General features: G+C 37.8%; 2 protein-coding genes across 4 annotated transcripts in view; both read right to left on the reverse strand.

Moving 5' to 3' along the window:
* LOC120279159 overlaps positions 1–16,854 on the reverse strand; it is a 33,285-nt gene extending 16,431 nt beyond the window's left edge. The window contains exons 1-2 of the mRNA XM_039286024.1: positions 16,844–16,854; positions 14,516–14,519 (exon numbers count right to left, since the gene is read on the reverse strand). The gene's annotated coding sequence lies outside the window, so the exon portion shown is untranslated. The remainder of the gene's footprint in view (positions 1–14,515; positions 14,520–16,843) is intronic.
* On the reverse strand, positions 469–19,829 carry LOC120279160 (succinate dehydrogenase assembly factor 1, mitochondrial). 3 transcript variants are annotated; one of them, XM_039286026.1, is made up of 4 exons: positions 19,739–19,829; positions 3,076–3,335; positions 1,203–1,470; positions 469–1,018 (listed from the first exon to the last, which is right to left on the reverse strand). In XM_039286026.1, exons 3-4 carry the CDS (start codon positions 1,455–1,457, stop codon positions 896–898), a joined length of 378 nt encoding a protein of 125 aa, XP_039141960.1. In that variant the 5' UTR covers positions 1,458–1,470; positions 3,076–3,335; positions 19,739–19,829; the 3' UTR covers positions 469–895. The 3 variants fall into 3 exon arrangements, with proteins under 3 accessions (XP_039141960.1, XP_039141959.1, XP_039141961.1); XM_039286025.1 differs by having other exon boundaries at positions 1,203–1,497; XM_039286027.1 differs by lacking the exon at positions 3,076–3,335 and having other exon boundaries at positions 19,739–19,776.
* Between the last annotated feature and the right edge of the window lie 296 nt (positions 19,830–20,125).

The raw sequence follows: 20,125 nt of genomic DNA on the forward strand, positions 1-20,125 counted from the left end.
TTTTCTTGGAAATTTTACATATTGCCCCTTGTAAAATCTAAAAATCTATTACCAACAACACCTTTTGGCTTTTTAAAAAGTTTTTACCTGCCACCTTAGAAAATATTCAACCTTCCTGCTCCCAAGTTTTTATTGATTTTAATAAAACAATGTTTAAAAATGTTTACATCTCTGAAATCTTTTGATTTTGCAAGAAATTCTTTACCTTATGTATAATTTTTAAAAAAAATTATCATTATTGTAAAACCATAATGACATTAGTAAATAAAATATCGTAATTTTTATCATAATTATATATAAACAATTCATTAACAGCGAGCATTCGTAAAACATCCACAGTTGACAAAATGGTGGTGATAGAGTGAGACAAACACAACTGAGTATGTGTACGGTAACAGTAACAAAATCTTTTTACTTGCTCTCCAAACAGGTAATGAAGGCTTCGCACTATTTACAGTAATGTAGAAGTTATTAAAAGCACAGTAGAAGAGCACTGTTACTAGCATTGTTAAAAAATTTCATTGAATTAAATTATACAAACATTCATAAAAGGTGCGGCCTCATATATATATATATATATTACACTTATCATGAGTCCTCTAAAGCTACAAATGTTTTAGATAGCACATAATTTGCTCAAACAGAAATGTGATAGATGAGTCTCCATCCAATCTTTGCTTGAAACACTGCACAACACTACAACAGCACATTCCCAGACTCCTCAGGAAAACAACCCAAGAAGTAGCTTCTGGTTAATTTAACCTGGCTCAAACTTTGATGGGTGTTTGTTCTGTGACCATTTTGCAGTATAAAAGAATGCCATGGAGAACTCATATAGGAACAAAAGTGGTGCGGCAATTGGCGAGCCGCATTTGCGTTTGAATCACCGAAGAACTTACTGGACGGTGGCCTTTGCTGCAGGTTCTTTGTCAGGCTCAGCAGCATGCAACTCCGATGATGAAATGTTTGAATTTTGATTGTCAAGTGATGGATTGATTGCTGCTGATGATGAGGCAAACTGGAATTCCACAAGCATGCAAGAATATTGTCAGATAAGCACTAACTCATTGCATTGATTCTTTATTCGTCGTTTAAGTCAAGATATTTACAAAGAAACAAAAGGATTAGAAACAAATACGAAGAAATGTTTCATGAACTTATGCAAAGGAATATCAAAATGGATGGGAAGAGAAGGAACTTACTTTAAAGGTTGATAGGCTAACAGTTTCAGGGTTGTTTAGTTGCTCCAACTGCTTCTTTCCTCGCCGCATCAAGTATTCGATGTAGAGGAAATTCTTCCTATCAACATTCTTTGCTTTCTCATGGAACTCACTTGAAATGATCGACCGAATTCTGTTGCGCTCTTCTGGGGGCTTCTTTCGTGCTGCCCGAAGGAAATCTCGATATAAACCTAAAACTTGCTTTTGCATGCCTGACAGCTTTGAGCGGGGAGCCATATCATTCTTAAACCTAACCATGATTTGAATGGAATCTCGACTTAGATATGCATGAACAACAAAGAAATCAAAAAAGTAATTTCTGAAAGCTTTACAGTTTCTTATCATGGAATATGTGACGCATGTCATGATTCAGGTAAGGTGACAAGTGAGAGTAATCAAGATACTAGTCAATATGCACCGGCATAAAGCATGATTAAGAAAAAAAAACAAAGCATTATGTGTCAACACAAAGCAGTTGGAAGTTTCAGAAAAACAAGGCACAAGCAAAGGTTTTCTTGATACATTCTACATGTAGAGATAACAAGACAAATTGTGAATGTGGAAAGAGTTTATCTTTTCGGGAGTACTATTATTAAATTAGGCTTAGGCTTGTCGTGATTCCCCAAGGACCTTAATAGCTTAAAAGCTCTCTACTGCTAACCACCTCTCCACACAAACAAAAAAGCCATTCACCCAAGAAAAAAGACTTACTGTAAATGAAATAGGGAGTACATATTGTAGAGCAACACAAGTATAGGAAAGTCACACCGGAAGAAGACCATAAAACCTCAAGGAAGCAAATATGGGATGACCATAAACCTTAAGGTTTGATGTTTTACAAGGATCAACATTTTTTGATTCAGAAAGAATTCATACTCATCACCTTTGTTTAAGTAGTTAATGTGAAAAAATGAGGTAACTTAGTGCAGGGAATTGTTTCTGAATAACTGGCTTGCATTGAAGACCAACAAAATGGTGGGCAAGTATAACTTCTTAATTGCTTTAGTAAGATGGGATAGCATAGCCAATATGGGACGAAAAACAGAGATAAGCTAAGCCGGCTTCTTTGGGGTTTCGATGGAAAGCCATGAACTCAAACCAATCAGATCATCCCCATTTGAGATTAAGACAATCAGACAAAATACAGGGACATATGGATCAAACCTCAAGAATTTAAAATCTTCTCAAACTGCATCAATTTACCCTATAATAACACCAGAAAAATTGTAACTCTCCCAAAAATAGAATAACTGCCAACTCGATATATAATTAACTTTCATGGCCATGGCTCAGAACTTGCTAAAACTACTAATTACATTGATCATAAAGTTCAAGAAAGAAATATGAAAGATAGTCACAACAAGATTACATAATGGGAATTTTGAACACCATACTGTTTCAAATAAACATGAAAACACAGGCTTAACATCTACAACTCAGAAGAAAGAGAACATGAATGTAGGCCAAAAAGAAATGAGCAGGAGAAACACATCTACTTAGTCAAAAGTCATCGAGTGAAACAAACATCTAATAAAGTTATAACACATCAAATAAAGTCATCGAATGGGCTATGAAGCAATGGTAACTCAACTTCGTACAGATAACCCTCAAACAACAAGAAATTAGCTGTGCATAATTTAAAGGTTTCTTAAGAAGGTTATAACATTATCTCTAATTGTCAATATTTTCAAATGTCCAAAGAATGCTCAGCTTACACAATCTGTTTCCAATGATTTTGTGACAACATGATATTATTAAGATACAAATATAATGCAAAGTTAATCAAGAAGCTGAAAGGCAAGGATACAAAACCAAGAAACATGCACACACATGCAAATTGTAAATAGACACTCACCAGCTTCACGTTATCCAAGAGACTCAGACAACTTTGAACAACTAGAACCTCCTTATCCAAAGTGCAACCAAATCTCTCTTGAAGCTGTTGATACTATCCGTCATGAAGATCTCAACTTGTTATTGTTATCTCTGTGTTGTAGATCTCAACTTGTTATTATTATCTCTGTGTTGTAGATAACCTTGAAGAAGCTTTACACTTCAAATCTCCAAACTTGGCGTATCGAAATCCAATGAGTTGCAGCACATCAAAAAAGGCACCTTTACAGATTACATTGAAAAAATGAAGTGACCAGCTGATTGCACAAAACACATGAGCCCAACAAGCTACGAAAGCAAATGTACTCACAAGAAATTATAGCAAAGCACTCACAAGAAATCCATGCGAAAAATAGATCAACCAAAGATAGGATTTACATGGTTCTCCTCAAAACCTACATCCACAAGTGGAGGCCACGAGAAAATTCCACTATTATTAAGAAGATGAAGCTTGCAAGCTTAACCACAATGCTTGGTGACCTAGCAACGACTCCATTATCAAGAAGAGGACTTTGCCAATGGCTTTTGAGCATGAACAGGGCACAAGCTCTCTGTCTAAATTCCTTACTTCAACAGCCTGACAAAATCTCAAGAACAAAGCCAAGCTCTCCCTCTAAGAACAAAGCCTAGCTCACTTCTAATGACAAAGCCAAGCACTTTTCTAAGATCCTTTTTTTCATGACCTAAACTCTACAAGGTTGGCATGAATAGACAAAGGAATCAAGAAGAGATAAAACATAAAGTAGTGGGAGTCACATCTTAGGGCAACTCGGCCTAAAGAAGTGCTAGTAAAAAACAAAGAAATTTTCCAAGCCATAGCCATAAGAAATCTCTACTTTGGCTTGAAATTTCTTAAAGTTGAACATTATAGCAATTTTCTCATAACTGGATCACATCTACTTCATACGCCCCTCAAGGCTATCACTAACTGAGACCACAAAGCAAGTCCAAGCAATGCTTGAATTTGGGAGTAGGGATAGGCTTATGTTGGAAATGATAACTTTAATATATCATTAATAGTTCTAAAAAGTTTAAGAGTTGTGGAATGATAATGAGATGTATTAAATGAAGTCATTATTATGGATATTTGTATGGAATGTGAAGAGTCATTGTAAAGCCAATATATTGGCTAAATGTTATGTGTTTTGTAAGTGGTTAGGAATAGATGAAGATATTTCTATAAAATTATCATTCTATCTCTTCCTAGTATTACTTTGAGCTAGTATCGCCCACCGCTGTTAAATTCCCCACAATTGGTATCAGAGCTCCCAGATTGAAGAAAAACCATAGTTAACAATGCAATGAAACAATGTTCAACCATCATTATTTAAAGGCCAAAACTATGAGTTTTGATGTGTAAAGACGTGCACTCTGTTTCTCTTATTAGAGGTTGCTGATTTGTTGGAAGTTGGTTTCCAAGAACCTACAAACTCTAGAGGCTTGACTTCACAAGAATTGGCAGGTTTGCAAGACAAAAAGGCGATAGATGTTGGTGTTCTTGGCATTATCCCGAGAGCTGTTTCAGCTTCTATCTTTCCCAGAATTATGAGTTCTAAAAAGGGAAAGGAGGCTTAGGAAACTCTAAAGCAAGAATATGAAAGTGATGCAAAACTAAGAGCTTTCAAACTCCAATCTCTAAGAAGATAGTTTGAGAATATGAAGATGAAAGAAAATAAAAAGCTTGAACGAGCTCTGTTCAAAGTTCATGGAGTTGGTAAATATCATGAAGAGTTGTGGTGATGATATTACTGAACAAAGAGTAATGCAGAGGATGCTAATTAGCCTACCCGGAAGTTTGATCCTATTGTTTCCCTTACTGAAGTAACTCAAATTCTGTCTGCATTAAGTGTACAAGATGTGATAAGCTCCTTGAAGATATTTGAACATCGCCAATCTCATCACTCACAAACTACTCTAGAAAGTGCATTTCAATCGAAAGTTGCCATTACTTCTGTTAGATTTTTATATTTTGGTATTAGTGGGCCCTATATGAGCTTTATATGGGCTTAGGGGTCTTACATCAAAAAGTCTCAAGACTTAGTGACTCAACTCCTATACCTGTATATAAACTCATTACACTTCTATCGCACAACCGATGTGGTACTATATTTCCAACAACTTCCATAAGCAGTGATAAAAGAGAAACATTTCAAGAGCAAAGAGCTGCAGGATTCTTCAGAGGTGGAAGACATAGGCGAGGAGGACAAGGTAGAAGCCAGAGAGGAAGAGGTAACTTTGACAGAAGAAATGAAGAAGCAAATCAAAGGCCATGCAAACACTACAAAGAAAGTTGGTCATGAAGAAGAAGATTGCTAGTATAGAGGCCACCTGTAAGTCTGTAACAGCCCAGCTGGGCGGCCGGTAGCAGCTCGGTGCTACCAGGGTGATCTTGGCCGAGAAGAAGAAAGGCCAAAAATATTCTAAGAATGGAAACCCAAAATATGCCTTAGTAAATAGATGTGCGGGAAAATCTGTCGTGACCGAGAGATGTGCGAGAAAATTTGCCCTGACCAGGTGATGTGTGAGGAAATTTGCCATAACCGGGAAATGTGTGGGGAAATTTGCCGTGGCGAGCAAATGTGCGGCAAAACTTGCCTCAGCCGAGTGGGCTAGGCGGGCGTGACCGATAGGCCGAGAAAATTTGCCGTAACCGAGTGTATCGAGCGGGCGTGACCAAGGACGCCAAGAAAACTTGACGAGGACAAGTGGGCCAGGCAAATGTGACCGAGAAAACCTACCACAGCCGGGTGGGCCAGCAGGCGTGACCAAGAAACATGGGCGCATGTGCTCAGGCGGGCTGCCATGCGTGCAAGACCGGGTGGGCGCTTGCGTGGGCAAATTGCAGCGCGCGCGATCGGGAGTCGTGTGAAGGGGCGTCCGCATATGGCCAAAGTCATGGGTGGTTGAGGCGAAGATGGTTGCACCGAGCAGATGGACGCATGACCAATGAATGTGCGGGGTGGTGTCCAGATATGGTGAGAAAGCTTGACCAAGAGCCAAGGCAAGAACTGTTGCAACGGGCGGTTGCTTCTAGCGGTTGAGCCATGTTTGAACATGGCCACTTGGTGAGGTCATGAAGCGGTTCTCAACCCATGACACTACTTAGTGGTCGGTTTTTGATAACCGCCATATTCTCTTGGGGACTTAGGCATTAAAAAGGGCCTTTGGCCGGCAATTTTGTAATCATCGGAGGGAGATGAAATTGATTAAGTGTAATCAATAAAAGTCTAAGTTCGGGTTGTCTTTCTTTGTGTGTTTCTTTATTTGATTTCGCTTGCCTTAGTGGCATATCTAACGAGGTGAGGCTTGGCTGGCGACGGGCAAAGGGCTGGCGTTGCGCCATCCTAGTCTTTCGGGAGAAAAAAAAACTAAGTCATTGGTGAGGGTGACCTCCCATCGGTAGGACTGTGACACCACCTACAATGCTGTAAATGTAAAAGGTTTGGGCACATGGAGAAAGATTGCAAGATGAAAAATGAAAAACATGTTAGTTATATGGAAGAGAGAAGGAACCAAAATACACTTTATTCTTCATGGGTCAAGAAAATAAGAAGGCTTGGCATTTGGATAGCAGATGCAGTAATCACATGACTGGCAACAAATAAGCTTTGATTGATGTAGACACATCTTATAATTCCTATGTTGTCATGGGAAATGGCGAGCCTGTGGAAATTAAAGGAAGCGGTAATGTTGGCGTCCAAACTAAGAAAGGCAAGAGACTCATTCATGATGTTTATTATGTACCAAATCTGAAGGCAAATCTATTAAGCATTGGACAAATTGGAACATGACTATGCACTCCATTTTGAAAATCGTGAGTGCGTAATATATGATCAACAAAGGTGAGTCATTGCTGCTGTGAAGATGGAGCATAATCAGTGTTTTTCTCTCTCCCTTGAACATTTCAAGGGGTCAGTATTTTTTACCAAAACTGATGATGAATCATGGCTATGGCATAAGAGGTTAGAATTTATGAATATATTTTCTATATGAATTGAGATTACCTTTTCCTAGTATTTCTTCTTGAGCAAGTTATAGCCACCACCACTGCAGCCTCCAACAGTTACGTTAACATGTCCGACATGTTCTCCTGACTAGCATTCTTACTGATCCCAACATCACCAAGTGAAATATGATAAAAAACAAAGTAACACCTGACATCAATGGTGTTTGGTCTGTGCATAAAACATTTGATTTTTAGTCAAATGAATGGCACTCGGATTATCACAAAACACAACAGTGGAGCCTACTACAAACCCAAACCGCTAAACCAGACCTTTCAACCACAATGTTGCCTTAATAGCTTCCACTGCTTATACAACTATAGAATGTAATACAACTTTCCAACTAATGGCACTTCAAACAAGTGTGAAAACACAACCTGTCAGAAATCTTCTTTTAACCAATCCTTAGCATAATCAGAGTCTATATAGTCTATATAACCGGTGACACTGCTTAAGCAATCACTCTGATCATACACTAGGCACAAATTCACAGTACCTCTTAAATACTTAAGGATCAACTTCACTGTCTGCCAATGTTCTTCACCAAAGGAAGACAGATATCTACTCACTACATTAACTGCATGTAAAAATATCTAGAGGGGTGCAAACATCGCATACATCACACTTCTAACTACATGCAATACTGAATGCAAGTCATTCGTTGATTTTCATCATCAGTTTGTGGAAACAATTATGTTGAGAGCATGAAGTGAGCTAATAATGGAGTGCTCACAAGTTTCACTCAATCCATGCCAAAACACTAAGGAACCCTTCCAATGTAGTTCTTTTACAATAAGCAAAACTTTCCCACTTTTCAATCTCTGTGAATCTCCATCCCTAAAATTTTCTTAGCTTCTCTAGAATCCTTCGTCTCAAAATCACCAATTAACTGAGAACACAACCTGTTGATTTCCAACATGTTCTTTGCAACAATTAACACGACATCAACATAGAGCAACAAATAATTGAATGAACAATCTAAAAGTTTCCTAGGACAAACACAAGCATCGTAATCACAACATGATCATATGATCAATCACAAAGCTGTCAAATCATTTGTACCTTCACCTCGATGACTGTTTCAATCCATATAAGGATTTTTTTTTAGGGCTTGTTTGGATTAGCTTTTGAAAAACCCAGAAGTGTTTTTTTATAAGTTAAGTATTTCTGGGTTCAAAAAAAGTTGTTTGTATTGGCTTTTCTGCAAAAGAAGAAGCTGCAAAAAAAGTTGAAAAACAACTTTTTTTCAAAAGCTAGTCATGACCAGCTTCTGAAAAAAACTGTTTTTTAACTTATTTTTATGGCTTCTGCTCTTCAGAAAAGTTAATCCAAACACAAAATACAAAAAAGTGTTTAACTTACTCTAAAAAAGCACTTTTTTTCTAGAAGCACTTCTACTAAACTGAAAAAAGCACTTTTTTGAGAAGCCAATCCAAACAATGCCTTAATAAGAAAACATGATCTTCCTTATCATGCACAGTGAACCCCTCTGGCTGATGCATATTAGACTGTTTCCTCTAGCTCACTATATAGGTTTTAACATCCAACTGCTCAAATTCAAGGTTAAACTTGGCAACCATGGCAAGTAACACACAAGTGGAGCTATGCTTCACAACCTAAGAGAAAACTTTATTATAATCAATCCCCTCCTTTTGACTAAAACTTTTAGCAACCAATTGTGCCTTAAATCTTGCTGCTTCAACCACTGGGGCGTTATTCTTTTTTCTTGAAAACTCATTTGCAATTAACAATCTTCTGGTTATCTAGCGGTTTAACAAACTCCCAAGTGTGGTTCTTGCATAGAGTGATAGAGATTCCATCTTCTCACTAATAGTAATTGACTACTATGTTAACTTATTACATGTCACATTCTCATTCTAACTTGAACGTTTAGAACCGAATAACTCTACCATATTGAGTGCATAAGAACCCAAATTAACATCTACATATCTTTGAGGAGGTTTGATCTGCCTCCTCGTTCTACCAGTGGCAATGCTATATTACTGTTCTTGAGGTGCATAATTTCTTCATTTGAACACCCCACCTCAACTTGATCATCTTGGACAAAAGTACCAACATTTGAAATAGAAACAGTAAACGTCACCGCTTGAAGCTCTACCTTAACATCGTTATCTTTTTTGATTGATTTTTTCTTTTCCCAAGAACTATTGGTGGATCAAAGCATGCATACCTCATCGAAGGATACATCTCTACCAGTGTAATTAAAAGCGCTAAGCCCCCTTAAGGCAATAAGAGGTTGTTTGTTTGTAAGGAGTGGAATTGAGGGGAAATGAGAAAGAAATGAGAATAAGGGAGAACGGATTAGGAATGGAAGGAAAATTGTGTTTGTTTGGAGGGTATGAGAGAGTAATTCATTGGGAATGGGAAAAATAAAAACAAAAAATATGTGGGAAATATCTTTTATGCCCTTTTTGAGTGAATATTAAATAAATAAGTGTATTAGCCAATAATATTATTTTATTTGTAATATGTTATCATTATTGTTATAATTTAAATTTTTTTCTTGTTATAATTAATTTTAAAATTTTAAAAATTGTTATCGAAAATATTGATCATCATCATCATCATCATCATCATCGAAAAATATTTACAAATCCGACCGTTCATCATCACCATCTTCAAGAACAAGCTCCACCTCCCATCTTTCCCGGACAGTGATGCCAACGGCGGCAGAAACACCGGCTCTGCCGCCACCACCCTCCGTCGTGGCCTTTCTCTAGTGCTCCTCTCAATCTTCTCCACTCTGATCTTGCCGCCGCCACCACTGTCGGCACGTTCGTCGAGTCTCTCGAACCCTAAGCATTCGATACATAGCCCGAGTCCTCCGCCGGGTCCCGAGGGCCCGGGATAGATCAAAATAGTGGGTTTTAGGGTGGGTCCAACGGCGGAGAAGGCAACAACATTACGGGGCTTAGGAATCTCGCCGCCGAGCATGTGGAGGCCGGCGGCATCGAACGAGATGGTGCATGGACGGCGATCGGTAGACGGCTTCCTCTCATAGACCGAACGAAGACGGCGGCGGTTTCTCTCACAGACCAAAGGACAGAGAAAACTTGAATGGAAAACAATTGTAGTCAGGGGTAAAATGGTCATTTCAAGTTCCAGATTGGTCATTCCTCGAGAAATTTGGATGAATGGCAATCAAAGTTCTTCCTTTATCTCATTCCTCAAAGAATTTTCCCTCAATCCTATGCATGCCAACCAAACAACGGAATGAAACCCATTCCCAATCCATTCCCAGTCCAATCCTTGCAAACAAACAGTCCGTAAGACTTTTTATTGCCCAAGGCGAAAGACGCACACCCGAGCGAAGTAAAGCATTAGTTAATAAATAACTAATATATATATATATATATCTTTTTTTGGAATAATTAAAGTTGAGCAAAATAAAACATTAAGTCAAACAAAACATAACAGAAAGTTAAGAAAAACACTTCTTAGACGTCTAGAACTACTTAAGTTTTTAGTGTGCAAACTCTATCTTCATAAGTCATCTAATTCTACAATATCATCACCCTCATCATCTAAACTAGCTTCAACTCCATCAATAGATTTAGAGTGCGACTTTTGTTGCCTCTTCGATTTTCTCTAATTAATTAGTTGATTTTCTCTAATTAATTAGTTGATTTTCTCTGCGACTTTTGTTGCCTCTTCGATTTTCTCTAATTAATTAGTTGATTTTCTCTAATTAATTCATCCTTATCATAGCTCTGGGAATAAGAGTTCTGGGGTTTTTGATCTTATTCACTCTGATGTGTGGGGGCCTTGTCCGGCAAATACAATCAATGGTTATAGATATTTTGTGACTTTTATTGATTGTTTTTCTCGTGTTACTTGGTTGTATTTGATGAGAAATAAGAATGATGTACTTGCTTGTTTCAAAGACTTTCACAAGGCAATACGAACTCAATATAGCGCCGTGGTTAAGGTATTGAGATCCGATAATGGGACAGTACACTAACAAGGCATTTGGAGAGTACTTATCTACACAGGGGATACATCATCAGACTACTTGTCCATATACACCGGCACAGAATAGGGTAGCAGAACGGAAAAACAGACACCTTCTAGAGGTATCCCGGTGTATGATCATATCGATGAATATCCCAAATTATCTATGGGGGCAAGCGGTCTTGACAGCTGCTCAGCTGATCAACAGGATGCCCTCGAGAATATTGGATTGGAAGTCTCCCTCTGAGATGTTGAAGGGTGATAATGGAGGAGTTCTTCCCTTGAAAGTGTTTGGATGTGTGTGTTTTGTGAGAGACAACAGACCAATAGTGGGGAAGTTAGATCCTAGAGCAATCAAATGTGTTTTCGTAGGCTACTCAACCACTCAAAAAGGGTATGTGTGTTGGAGCCCAGGAGAAAGGCGATTGTTTGTTAAGTATGGATGTGACTTTTCGCTAGTCTGAGCCATACTACCTCTTGAGAGTAACCTCACCCTTTGGTGACTCGCCAGATAGTGGAGAAATAGGGCGAGAGAAGGAGAAAAGTGAGGGAGAAAAACTGATTTAGTTAGAGATGGGATCGGATCCTGTTTTGAGGGAAGAATCGACTGAGGATGAGCTGGAAGAAGATGCTGAAATAGAGGTGGTAGGAGAAGAAAAAAGAGGAAAATAGGTTCATACGGAGCTGAGGGTGTACCAAAGAAGGAGAAAGGCGAATGTACCTACGCCTACAGTACCACTCGTGCCAAGTTCCTTGTCTCGGCCTTCTCCAACTCCTGAGACACCTACATCATCCATCACAAACCTAGGTGATATGATTCCTCTCGTTTTCTCCCGTGACATTAAGAAAGGCTTCTCGCAGCAATGCGGGAAATCCTCCTGATCGTTTTGGGTTTTTACATAATATTTGTCAGTCTGTTTAATACTCTAATCTATCATCCACATATGGAGCATTCATTGCATCTTTGGACATTGTCTCTATACCCAAGTGTTAGCAGGTAGCAAAAGAGGACCCAAAATGGAAGACAGCTATGTAGGAAGAACTAAGGGCTCTTGACAAAAATCGCACATGGGAGTTAGTATCACTACCATCCGGGAAAAGGGCAGTTGGATGCAAGTGGGTCTTTACAGTGAAGCAGAACGCAGACGAGCAGGATGAGCGCTGCAAGGCACGCTTGGTGGCAAAAGGGTACAGCCAGACCTTTGGCATTGACTATGATGAAACCTTTACACCTGTAGCGAAGATGAGCACCGTCCGGACGTTGGTCTCGCTAGCAGTGAATGGTGAATGGAAGCTACACCAGCTAGATGTGAAGAATGCATTAATTCATGGGGATTTAGTGGAGGAGGTGTACATAGATATACCACCAGGATTTGGCACAGACCAGACACTAGGCAAGGTCTGCAAGTTGAAGAAATCTCTTTATGGCTTAAAGCCGTCCCCTCGAGCTTGGTTCGACAAGTTCAGGAGAGCTATGATAGGTATGAGATACCAGCAGATCAACGCTGACCACACTGTGTTCTTTCGACGAAATAGGGATTGCGTTACTATACTTACAGTATATGTGGATGACATGATCATCACAGGAGATAATGAGAAGGAGATTGCCGAACTCAAGGTGAGACTTGGCAAAGAATTTGAGGTGAAGGATCTTGGTTTGCTTCGATATTTCCTTGGGATAGAGATATCTCGAGGAGCGGAGTGAATGGTTCTCTCTCAAAAGAAATATGCAATTGATCTTCTCGCGGAGACAGGTATGTTGGGGTGTAAACCTGCAGTTACATCGATCGACCAAGGATTCAAGCTGAGCGCAGAGGCCGGAGAACCAGTTAATCGCGAGAGATACCAGAGATTGGTAGGCAAGTTGATCTATCTGAGTCACACGCATTCTGATATCTCTTTTGCAGTGAGCGTGGTGAGTCGCTACATGCATGACCCGAGGAAAGGTCATATGGATGCAGTGTACCAGATCCTGAGGTATTTGAAAAGTGCCCCTGGAGAGGGGCTGATATTCCGGAAGAATGGTCATGTAAGAGGGCTACTGTGACTCTGATTGGGCTAGCTGTTCCGATGATAAGAGATCCACCTCGGGTTACTGCATCTTTGTAGGAGGCACCTTGGTCTCTTTGAAGAGTAAGAAGCAGTCTTTGGTGGCAAGATCGATAGCGGAAGCAGAGTACAGAGCTATGGCTTTAGGAGTTGCAGAGTTGTTATGGCTAAAAGGTATGTTGGTGGAGTTGAAGCTGGATCAAGGAGTCAAAATGAAGTTGTGTGACAACAAGTCAGCCATAAGCATTGCCAACAACCCAGTGCAACATAATAGGACCAAGCATATCGAGATCGATAGGTTCTTCATCAAAGAGAAGTTGAATAGTGGACTACTGGAGCTAGGCCATGTTTCAACCAAAGACTAGGCAGCAAATTGTCTAACGAAAGGGCTCAATTCGTCAGACTTAGCTAGAGGATGTGACAAGATGGGCTTAGTGGATATCTTTTGCCCATCTTGGGGGGAGTGTTGAGATTTATTATATGTTTATATATTTTCAGGTTTTTCGAGGGCCTATGGGCAAATAGGTAACTATGAAATAGTTCAGGGTTGTTTTTTATAAGAGTGAGGTGTAAGGCTTTATATAAGCCCAAAAATTTATCAATGAGAATGAACCAAATTAAAAACAATAAAATTCATAACATTGAATTTTTTTTTAAACTACTTTCATTTCTAAATTTTACTCTTTTCTAAAATATGTGTAAAAAAATCATTTGTTTTTTCTTTGTTTGTGAAGTAAATCCAATCTCATCCTTAATTTTTTGCAAAGTACACACTATATTTGGTATATTTTTCTCATGTTGTAACAAAAAATTTTTTAAGGTTTCCATTGATAGAAAAGCCTTTTCAGAGAAATATACAGTAAAGCACAACTATTATATGAATCTTGATAATCATCAACTGAGATATCTATTACCCCTTAAATAATCTCTTCATATGTAGGTGATTTCATTATATTATCATTGTCACTATGATGGTTCAACATCAATTACATGTCTGTACTATAAACTAGAAAAAACTTATTTTGGTCCATGACTGTCTTCCTCTTCACCAACTAGCTCAAAAATCATTCCTTCTTTTGATCAAATTTTGCACTGTTAAAAACAATTTGCAATAGTAGTTGTCTTCACATTAATGTTCCAAGCCGCATTGATAAAATTAATAGCGTCCAATATATTAATTTTTTAGAATTTGTTGCTCCTAACTCATAGGCTTCCAAGATGCTAGAATAAAAATGGCATCAATAATAAATCTTAAATGCTCGAATAATTGTAGCATCACATATGGGTTGGATTTTTATGTTGAATTTGGAGACAAAAATATATAATATAAAACTCCCTCTAAATTAATAGATATTCGTTTATTGATAAATTAATAACCTCTCTAAAATAATAATTTTTCTTAATCCCAAGAGTATTATTTAATAAAGGTTTTACTCGAGGATGCAATATTACCAGCTTCAGCACAAAAATCTTCACTAAGCCTAGCACTTAATCTCATACACTAAGCTTGCTCTAAGAGAGTTCTATGAATTCCGCAAGTCCATCCTGCTATGACGTATGCCAAAGTGTTGTGTATCACTATTCTTCATTTTTACAAAACTCATCAAATTTACCTGAGTAATGTTTCAGACCATTATATTTTCAGTTTTCATATTTTCCCCCATTTTTTAGTTTGCAATCAAAGCCTTAAATAGCTTGAAAATGGCAAATGCTTGATCTTTACTTTTCAAAAAATGCACCCAGGCTTTTCCCAACTAAACCTCAATAAAAGTCAACAAATATTTATAATCACCCCTCGAGAGAACTAAACAGAGTACCCAAAGATCAAGATGAAAATAATCAACAGTACCTTTGGTTCGATGAATTCTAGTGCTAAACTTCACCCGAGTTTGCTTGCCAAGCACATAGTACTCAAAAATGTCAAACTTACCAATGCACTGTCCACATAATGAACCTTGTTTTCTCAACAAAAATAAACCTTTCTCACTCATATGGCTATGCCTCATATGCCATCATTGCCTAGTGATGTCAAAATCTGGATCAATTGATGATGTCAATACCGCAACGCCTATTAGAGCCCCCACTTTAAATGTCCACACATCACAATCAAGATAACAGAGAATATTCTCAGTACTCCACCTTCACCGGAATATTGAAAACCTTTTATGTCCAAAGTACACAGAAATAAAATTTTCCTTCATGTCATGAATGTGCCTAACTGTTGTCAAGGTTCTAACAATATCATCAAACATCTTAATACAAACTAATCCAATCCCCAAAACTGTACAAGCACGGTAATGAGCTAGCACACTTTTCATAAGTAGAAAAAAAACTCACTTAAGGTACTAATGTGACATGTAGCAGTTGTATCAAGAATCCATTTCCCACCCACATGTGAATCGAATACTGTTAAAACAGTTTCAATATCATCGGAAGAACGAGCAACAACCACATTTGCACCATCCTTGGTCTACTCCTGTGGTGACCCTTTTCCTCTTTCTACAGACAATCTTTTCTTATGTGCCCATATTTCTTATAATAATAACACTACACCTTTTTCTTGAAATGTGATAGGAAGACTTTATGACCTGACTTTTGGCCTCTTGCCTTGGATCTCATCCGAGCAATTAAAACTTCACCTTGACTACTTTCAGCTGTTTACTGTTAAATTGATTTCTCAGCTCATTTGAACCAAAAGCAGTCTTATCTCATCAAGAGTAATATCATCATGGCCCTACAACATGTTCTCCACAAAGTTCTCATAAGAAAGAAGCAAAGAACACAAAACAATAAAAGCTTGGTCCTGAACATCAATTTCAACATCAATTTTACCGAGATATATAATAATAGAATTAAATGAATCCATGTGCTAAGACAGAGTCGTACGTTCTTCCATTTTGAGGTGTAGAGCCACTGCTTAAGGTAGAGTCGTTTAGTTGGTGACTTCGTCATGTATTTGCTTTCCAACCAAAGCCACAACTAAGCGCGGTGGATATATTCATAACGTCACACAAAACTTTACCTACAAGACAAAATAAAATAGCACTATGTGCTTTTCCCATCAACTCATGTGTTTAGTCATCCAAGAGTGAAACCAGAAATTAATCTCTGTCACCCAAAGCCTTAGCCGGTCCTTATTGAACTAAAACCGCCCGCATCTTGATGCACTATAAACTATAACTATTCTTTACTGTGAATTTTTCAATATCAACTTGGTTGTGGACACATTCGCAGTAATACCAACTAACCAACCAGACAACTCAAACCAAACAACCAAAGGAGCTTAATATCAAGAACCAACTTTGCAAATACCACGAGGACAGTTAGGACTGTTGTCGAGATACCTGAAACCAATTCTAATACCAGTTTGTAAAAAAGAGACGAGCCTAACAAGCTAATATGCAAGCAAATATACTAAAAAATAAAAGCAAAGCATGCATAAGAAACCTGTATGAAAAATAGATTAATCAAAGACAAAAGTTTTACGTGGTTCAGTTTAAACCCTACATTCACAAGTAGAGGTAACAAGATAATTCCACTATTATCAAGAAGATGAAGATTACAAGCTTACTCACAAAGCTTAGTGACCGCCAACAACTCCACTACCAAGAAAAGAATTTGCCGAGAGCTTGCAAGCATGAACAGGGCACAAACTCTTTCTAATTTCCTTTCTACAACTGCCTGACAAAATCTCAAAGACAAAACCAATCTCTCTCCAAGAATAACAAAGCCAAGCACTCTCTTCTAAACTCCTTTTTTCATATCCTAAACTCTAAAATGCTAGCATGAATGGACAAAGGAAACAAAGAAAAAAGAGAATATAAAGTAGCGAAGGTCACATCTTAGGCCAACTAAGTCTAAAGTAGTGTTGGTAAAAGACAGAAAATTTCTAAGCCACAGTCACAACACTAATAAACTCATTGCTGCTGATCACCTAGTTCACCCCAATGACCTTGTGTTCTATGTCTTGGGTGGCTTAGGTCCGGAGTTTGAAATTCTTGTTATCAGATGGCATTAATAGCCCAACTTGCATCATTAGACATCAACCCAACACACCCCAACCAATTTTGGCGCCCATATATCTAAGAACTGCATAGGAAACCATAGACGTGGACAAGGTCATGGTTAAGGCTCAAGTAGGGGTGTGGTCCAAGCCGGGGTGTGGTCCAAGCCACAATGGACGTGGTCATGGCAGCTCATTTTCAGCATTTCAAGCTATGCAAATGTAAATTTTAAGGGAATTATTCATGCACATTGTTTGTTGCAAATTTATGAATTTGTTGCTTATGAAACTCTTGTAGAATACACTTGGTGCAATTGATGACACACATATTCTAGTTATCATTCCACATGATAAATAGATCGTCTTCACCAAGAGCCAAGGTTGGACAAGTCAAAACATTATGGGAGTTGAAATTTAAATATGTTTGCGCCAATTGGGAAGGCTCCGCAACAGACATGAGTTCCGAAACATGTATGGATATTGGACAATTTATTATTCCAGAAGGTAAGAATATTTTCATTCACATACTCTGAGAGTCTGAAACATTGTATGTCATCTTGTTTCTTCTTAATTCTTTCACTTAATATTGTACTCAAACTCCTCCAAGAAAGCACTACCTCATAGACGTAGGGTACATGAACACTTAACAATAGCTTGCCCAATACATAGGTTAAAGATACCATCCCAGAACGTTTCAAGTGTCCTTCAGGATATAGCCCACCATACAGGAAATATTCAACCACATGCGTGCTGATTTGAAAAATTGTGTCGGGATGGTTTTTGTTTTACTAAAGCGATGTTTCAAGATTTAGCATACACTGGCACATTACACAATAATCAGAGCAGGATATTGTTCAAGTGTGTGCCATTCTTCATGGTTTATAGGATGATGCAAAGGTTGTAATAAAATATTCGATGATATTAGAAAAGTGAACATTCCGGAGAATTTCAAGAGAACCCAAAAAACCCATCCACTTTCTCTTGAAATTTTCATACTAGGCATGATATCCACTTGGGTAAACAACTAGACAAATTGTGACTAATAATTTATGAGATAATGGATGATACATCACTGAATGAAGTCATATTTTATGTAATAGTAAAAAATTTTGGCGACATATTCTATTGTTCTAATCATGTGCCAATGCAACATAATAGACAACTTACTTGGATGAAAATCTAATTGGACAACATACTTGGAAAATGGGCAAGCGCACACTTGATAGCATGGATGGCACTTGAAGCTTCATTGCCTCAAGTCCAAAATGCACTAGCTCTCTAGATATGCCTACATTGCCCTTAAAAGTGCCGACCAAGCAATTCCACAGAGGAAATCCTCTGTATCAGCCTGGACGGCACTTTAAGTGCCATCCAAGAGTAATTCCAGACAGCATTAACTCTTGGATCAGCTTGCATGGCATTTCAAGTGCCAGCCAAGTGAAAGTCCAGAGAGCATGAGCTCTCTGGATCAGCCCTGGATGGCACTTCAACTGCCGTTAAACCAATTTCAGAGAGTAGTTGTTTATTAAAAGGTTTAAGTCAAACACAACGTGCTTGCTTATCATCCAAAATCAGCGTTGTCCCTTTATTGCTCACTTTTGTGTAAATGGACTCTTACCAACTTCACGTTATCCAAGAGTCAGACAACTCTGAACAGCTAGAACCTCCTAATCCAAAGTGCAATCAAATCTTTTTAGAAGCTGTTGAAGCTATCCCTCAATGTGTTATTGTTATCTTTGTGTTGTACATATATTATCTATTATATATACATCTAATCCGATCCATTGTTGATAAAACTGAGAGTTATCAATGTTTATCATTTTACACAAATAATTCACAGGTCATAGGAATAGATAAATACAGCATAAAATCACAAAAAAAGAAAATATAGGTATGAATCATTTCCCATTGGGAGCTTCTATCAAGCATCTTGCACGCACTAGAAAAAAAAAACCAAACATTTTCAAACCTGATCCAATATTCATCCATATTCCATACACATGCAAATGCAAAAAAGCAAATGATTACAGAAAAGACATGAATAACTCCCCATTTAAAACTTCAATCAGGCACCATGCATGCATGAGAAAAGATCCAAAATTTTTCAAATCCTATTTAATATATATTCATAATCATTTAAAACTTCAATCAAACACCTTGCATGCATTAGAAAACAGAAACCAAAAATTTTCAAAACCCTATAAAAAACAAATCTATAATCCAACCCCATAAGCACATGACAAATGCAAATTATAACAAGAAAGCAAGCAATGTAGATATAAATCATTCCCCATTGGGAACTTCAATCAAACACCTTGCATGCATGAGAATAAAAACCAAAATTTTTCAAACCCTATTGAATATGCGTCCATAATCCAAACACCAATATGATTCCATTTCACATTAAAAAAAATTTCTCTACTACAAAATCAAGTTGTTTGCTTTCCGATAATCCATGATGAAAACTCAAACTACAAAATCAAACAATGAACTTGCAGCCAAGATTTCATCGGAATTCAGAAGCAAAAACAGATTATAACAAGATAAATTAAGCCAAATAAGAAGAAAACATTTGGAAAGAAAGAGATCACACCGACCTTGATCGCTGGGAAAAATGGCCGAGTCCTTCATATCGCCGGTTGAATCAGAGAGATATATTGAGAAAAAAAAAAAGAAAAGAAAAGAAAAGTGCGAGACGTGCCTCGAGATCAGGCCTCAAAAGCTTGTGAAGCTCACGTGATGCCACGTTTGTGTCTTTCGAGGATATTTGCATATGCACCCTTGTATATTTTAAAAACTTTGTGTATAACCATAGATTATGTTTATATATACATATATTAAAGGTAAACAACTTAAATGGTGCCATAACTTTTAGTGTGTTTCAATTTCGATCATTTATTTTTTGAAAATTATGATTTAGTCTCTTATTTTTAATTTTTATTATAATTTGGTCACTCTAAATATATGCTGTTAACCAGGGGCGG

This window comes from Dioscorea cayenensis, chromosome 16 (assembly GCF_009730915.1).
Source record: "Dioscorea cayenensis subsp. rotundata cultivar TDr96_F1 chromosome 16, TDr96_F1_v2_PseudoChromosome.rev07_lg8_w22 25.fasta, whole genome shotgun sequence".
In the NCBI taxonomy this organism is placed as follows: domain Eukaryota; kingdom Viridiplantae; phylum Streptophyta; class Magnoliopsida; order Dioscoreales; family Dioscoreaceae; genus Dioscorea; species Dioscorea cayenensis.

Bases quoted from the DNA above. Each gene is read 5' to 3' on its own strand.
- LOC120279160 (XM_039286025.1), bottom strand. From the start codon at position 1,478: ATGGTTAGGTTTAAGAATGATATGGCTCCCCGCTCAAAGCTGTCAGGC. The intron at 1,019-1,202 runs GTAAGTTCCTTC...GTGGAATTCCAG, and splicing joins TTAGCCTATCAACCTTTAAA to TTTGCCTCATCATCAGCAGC.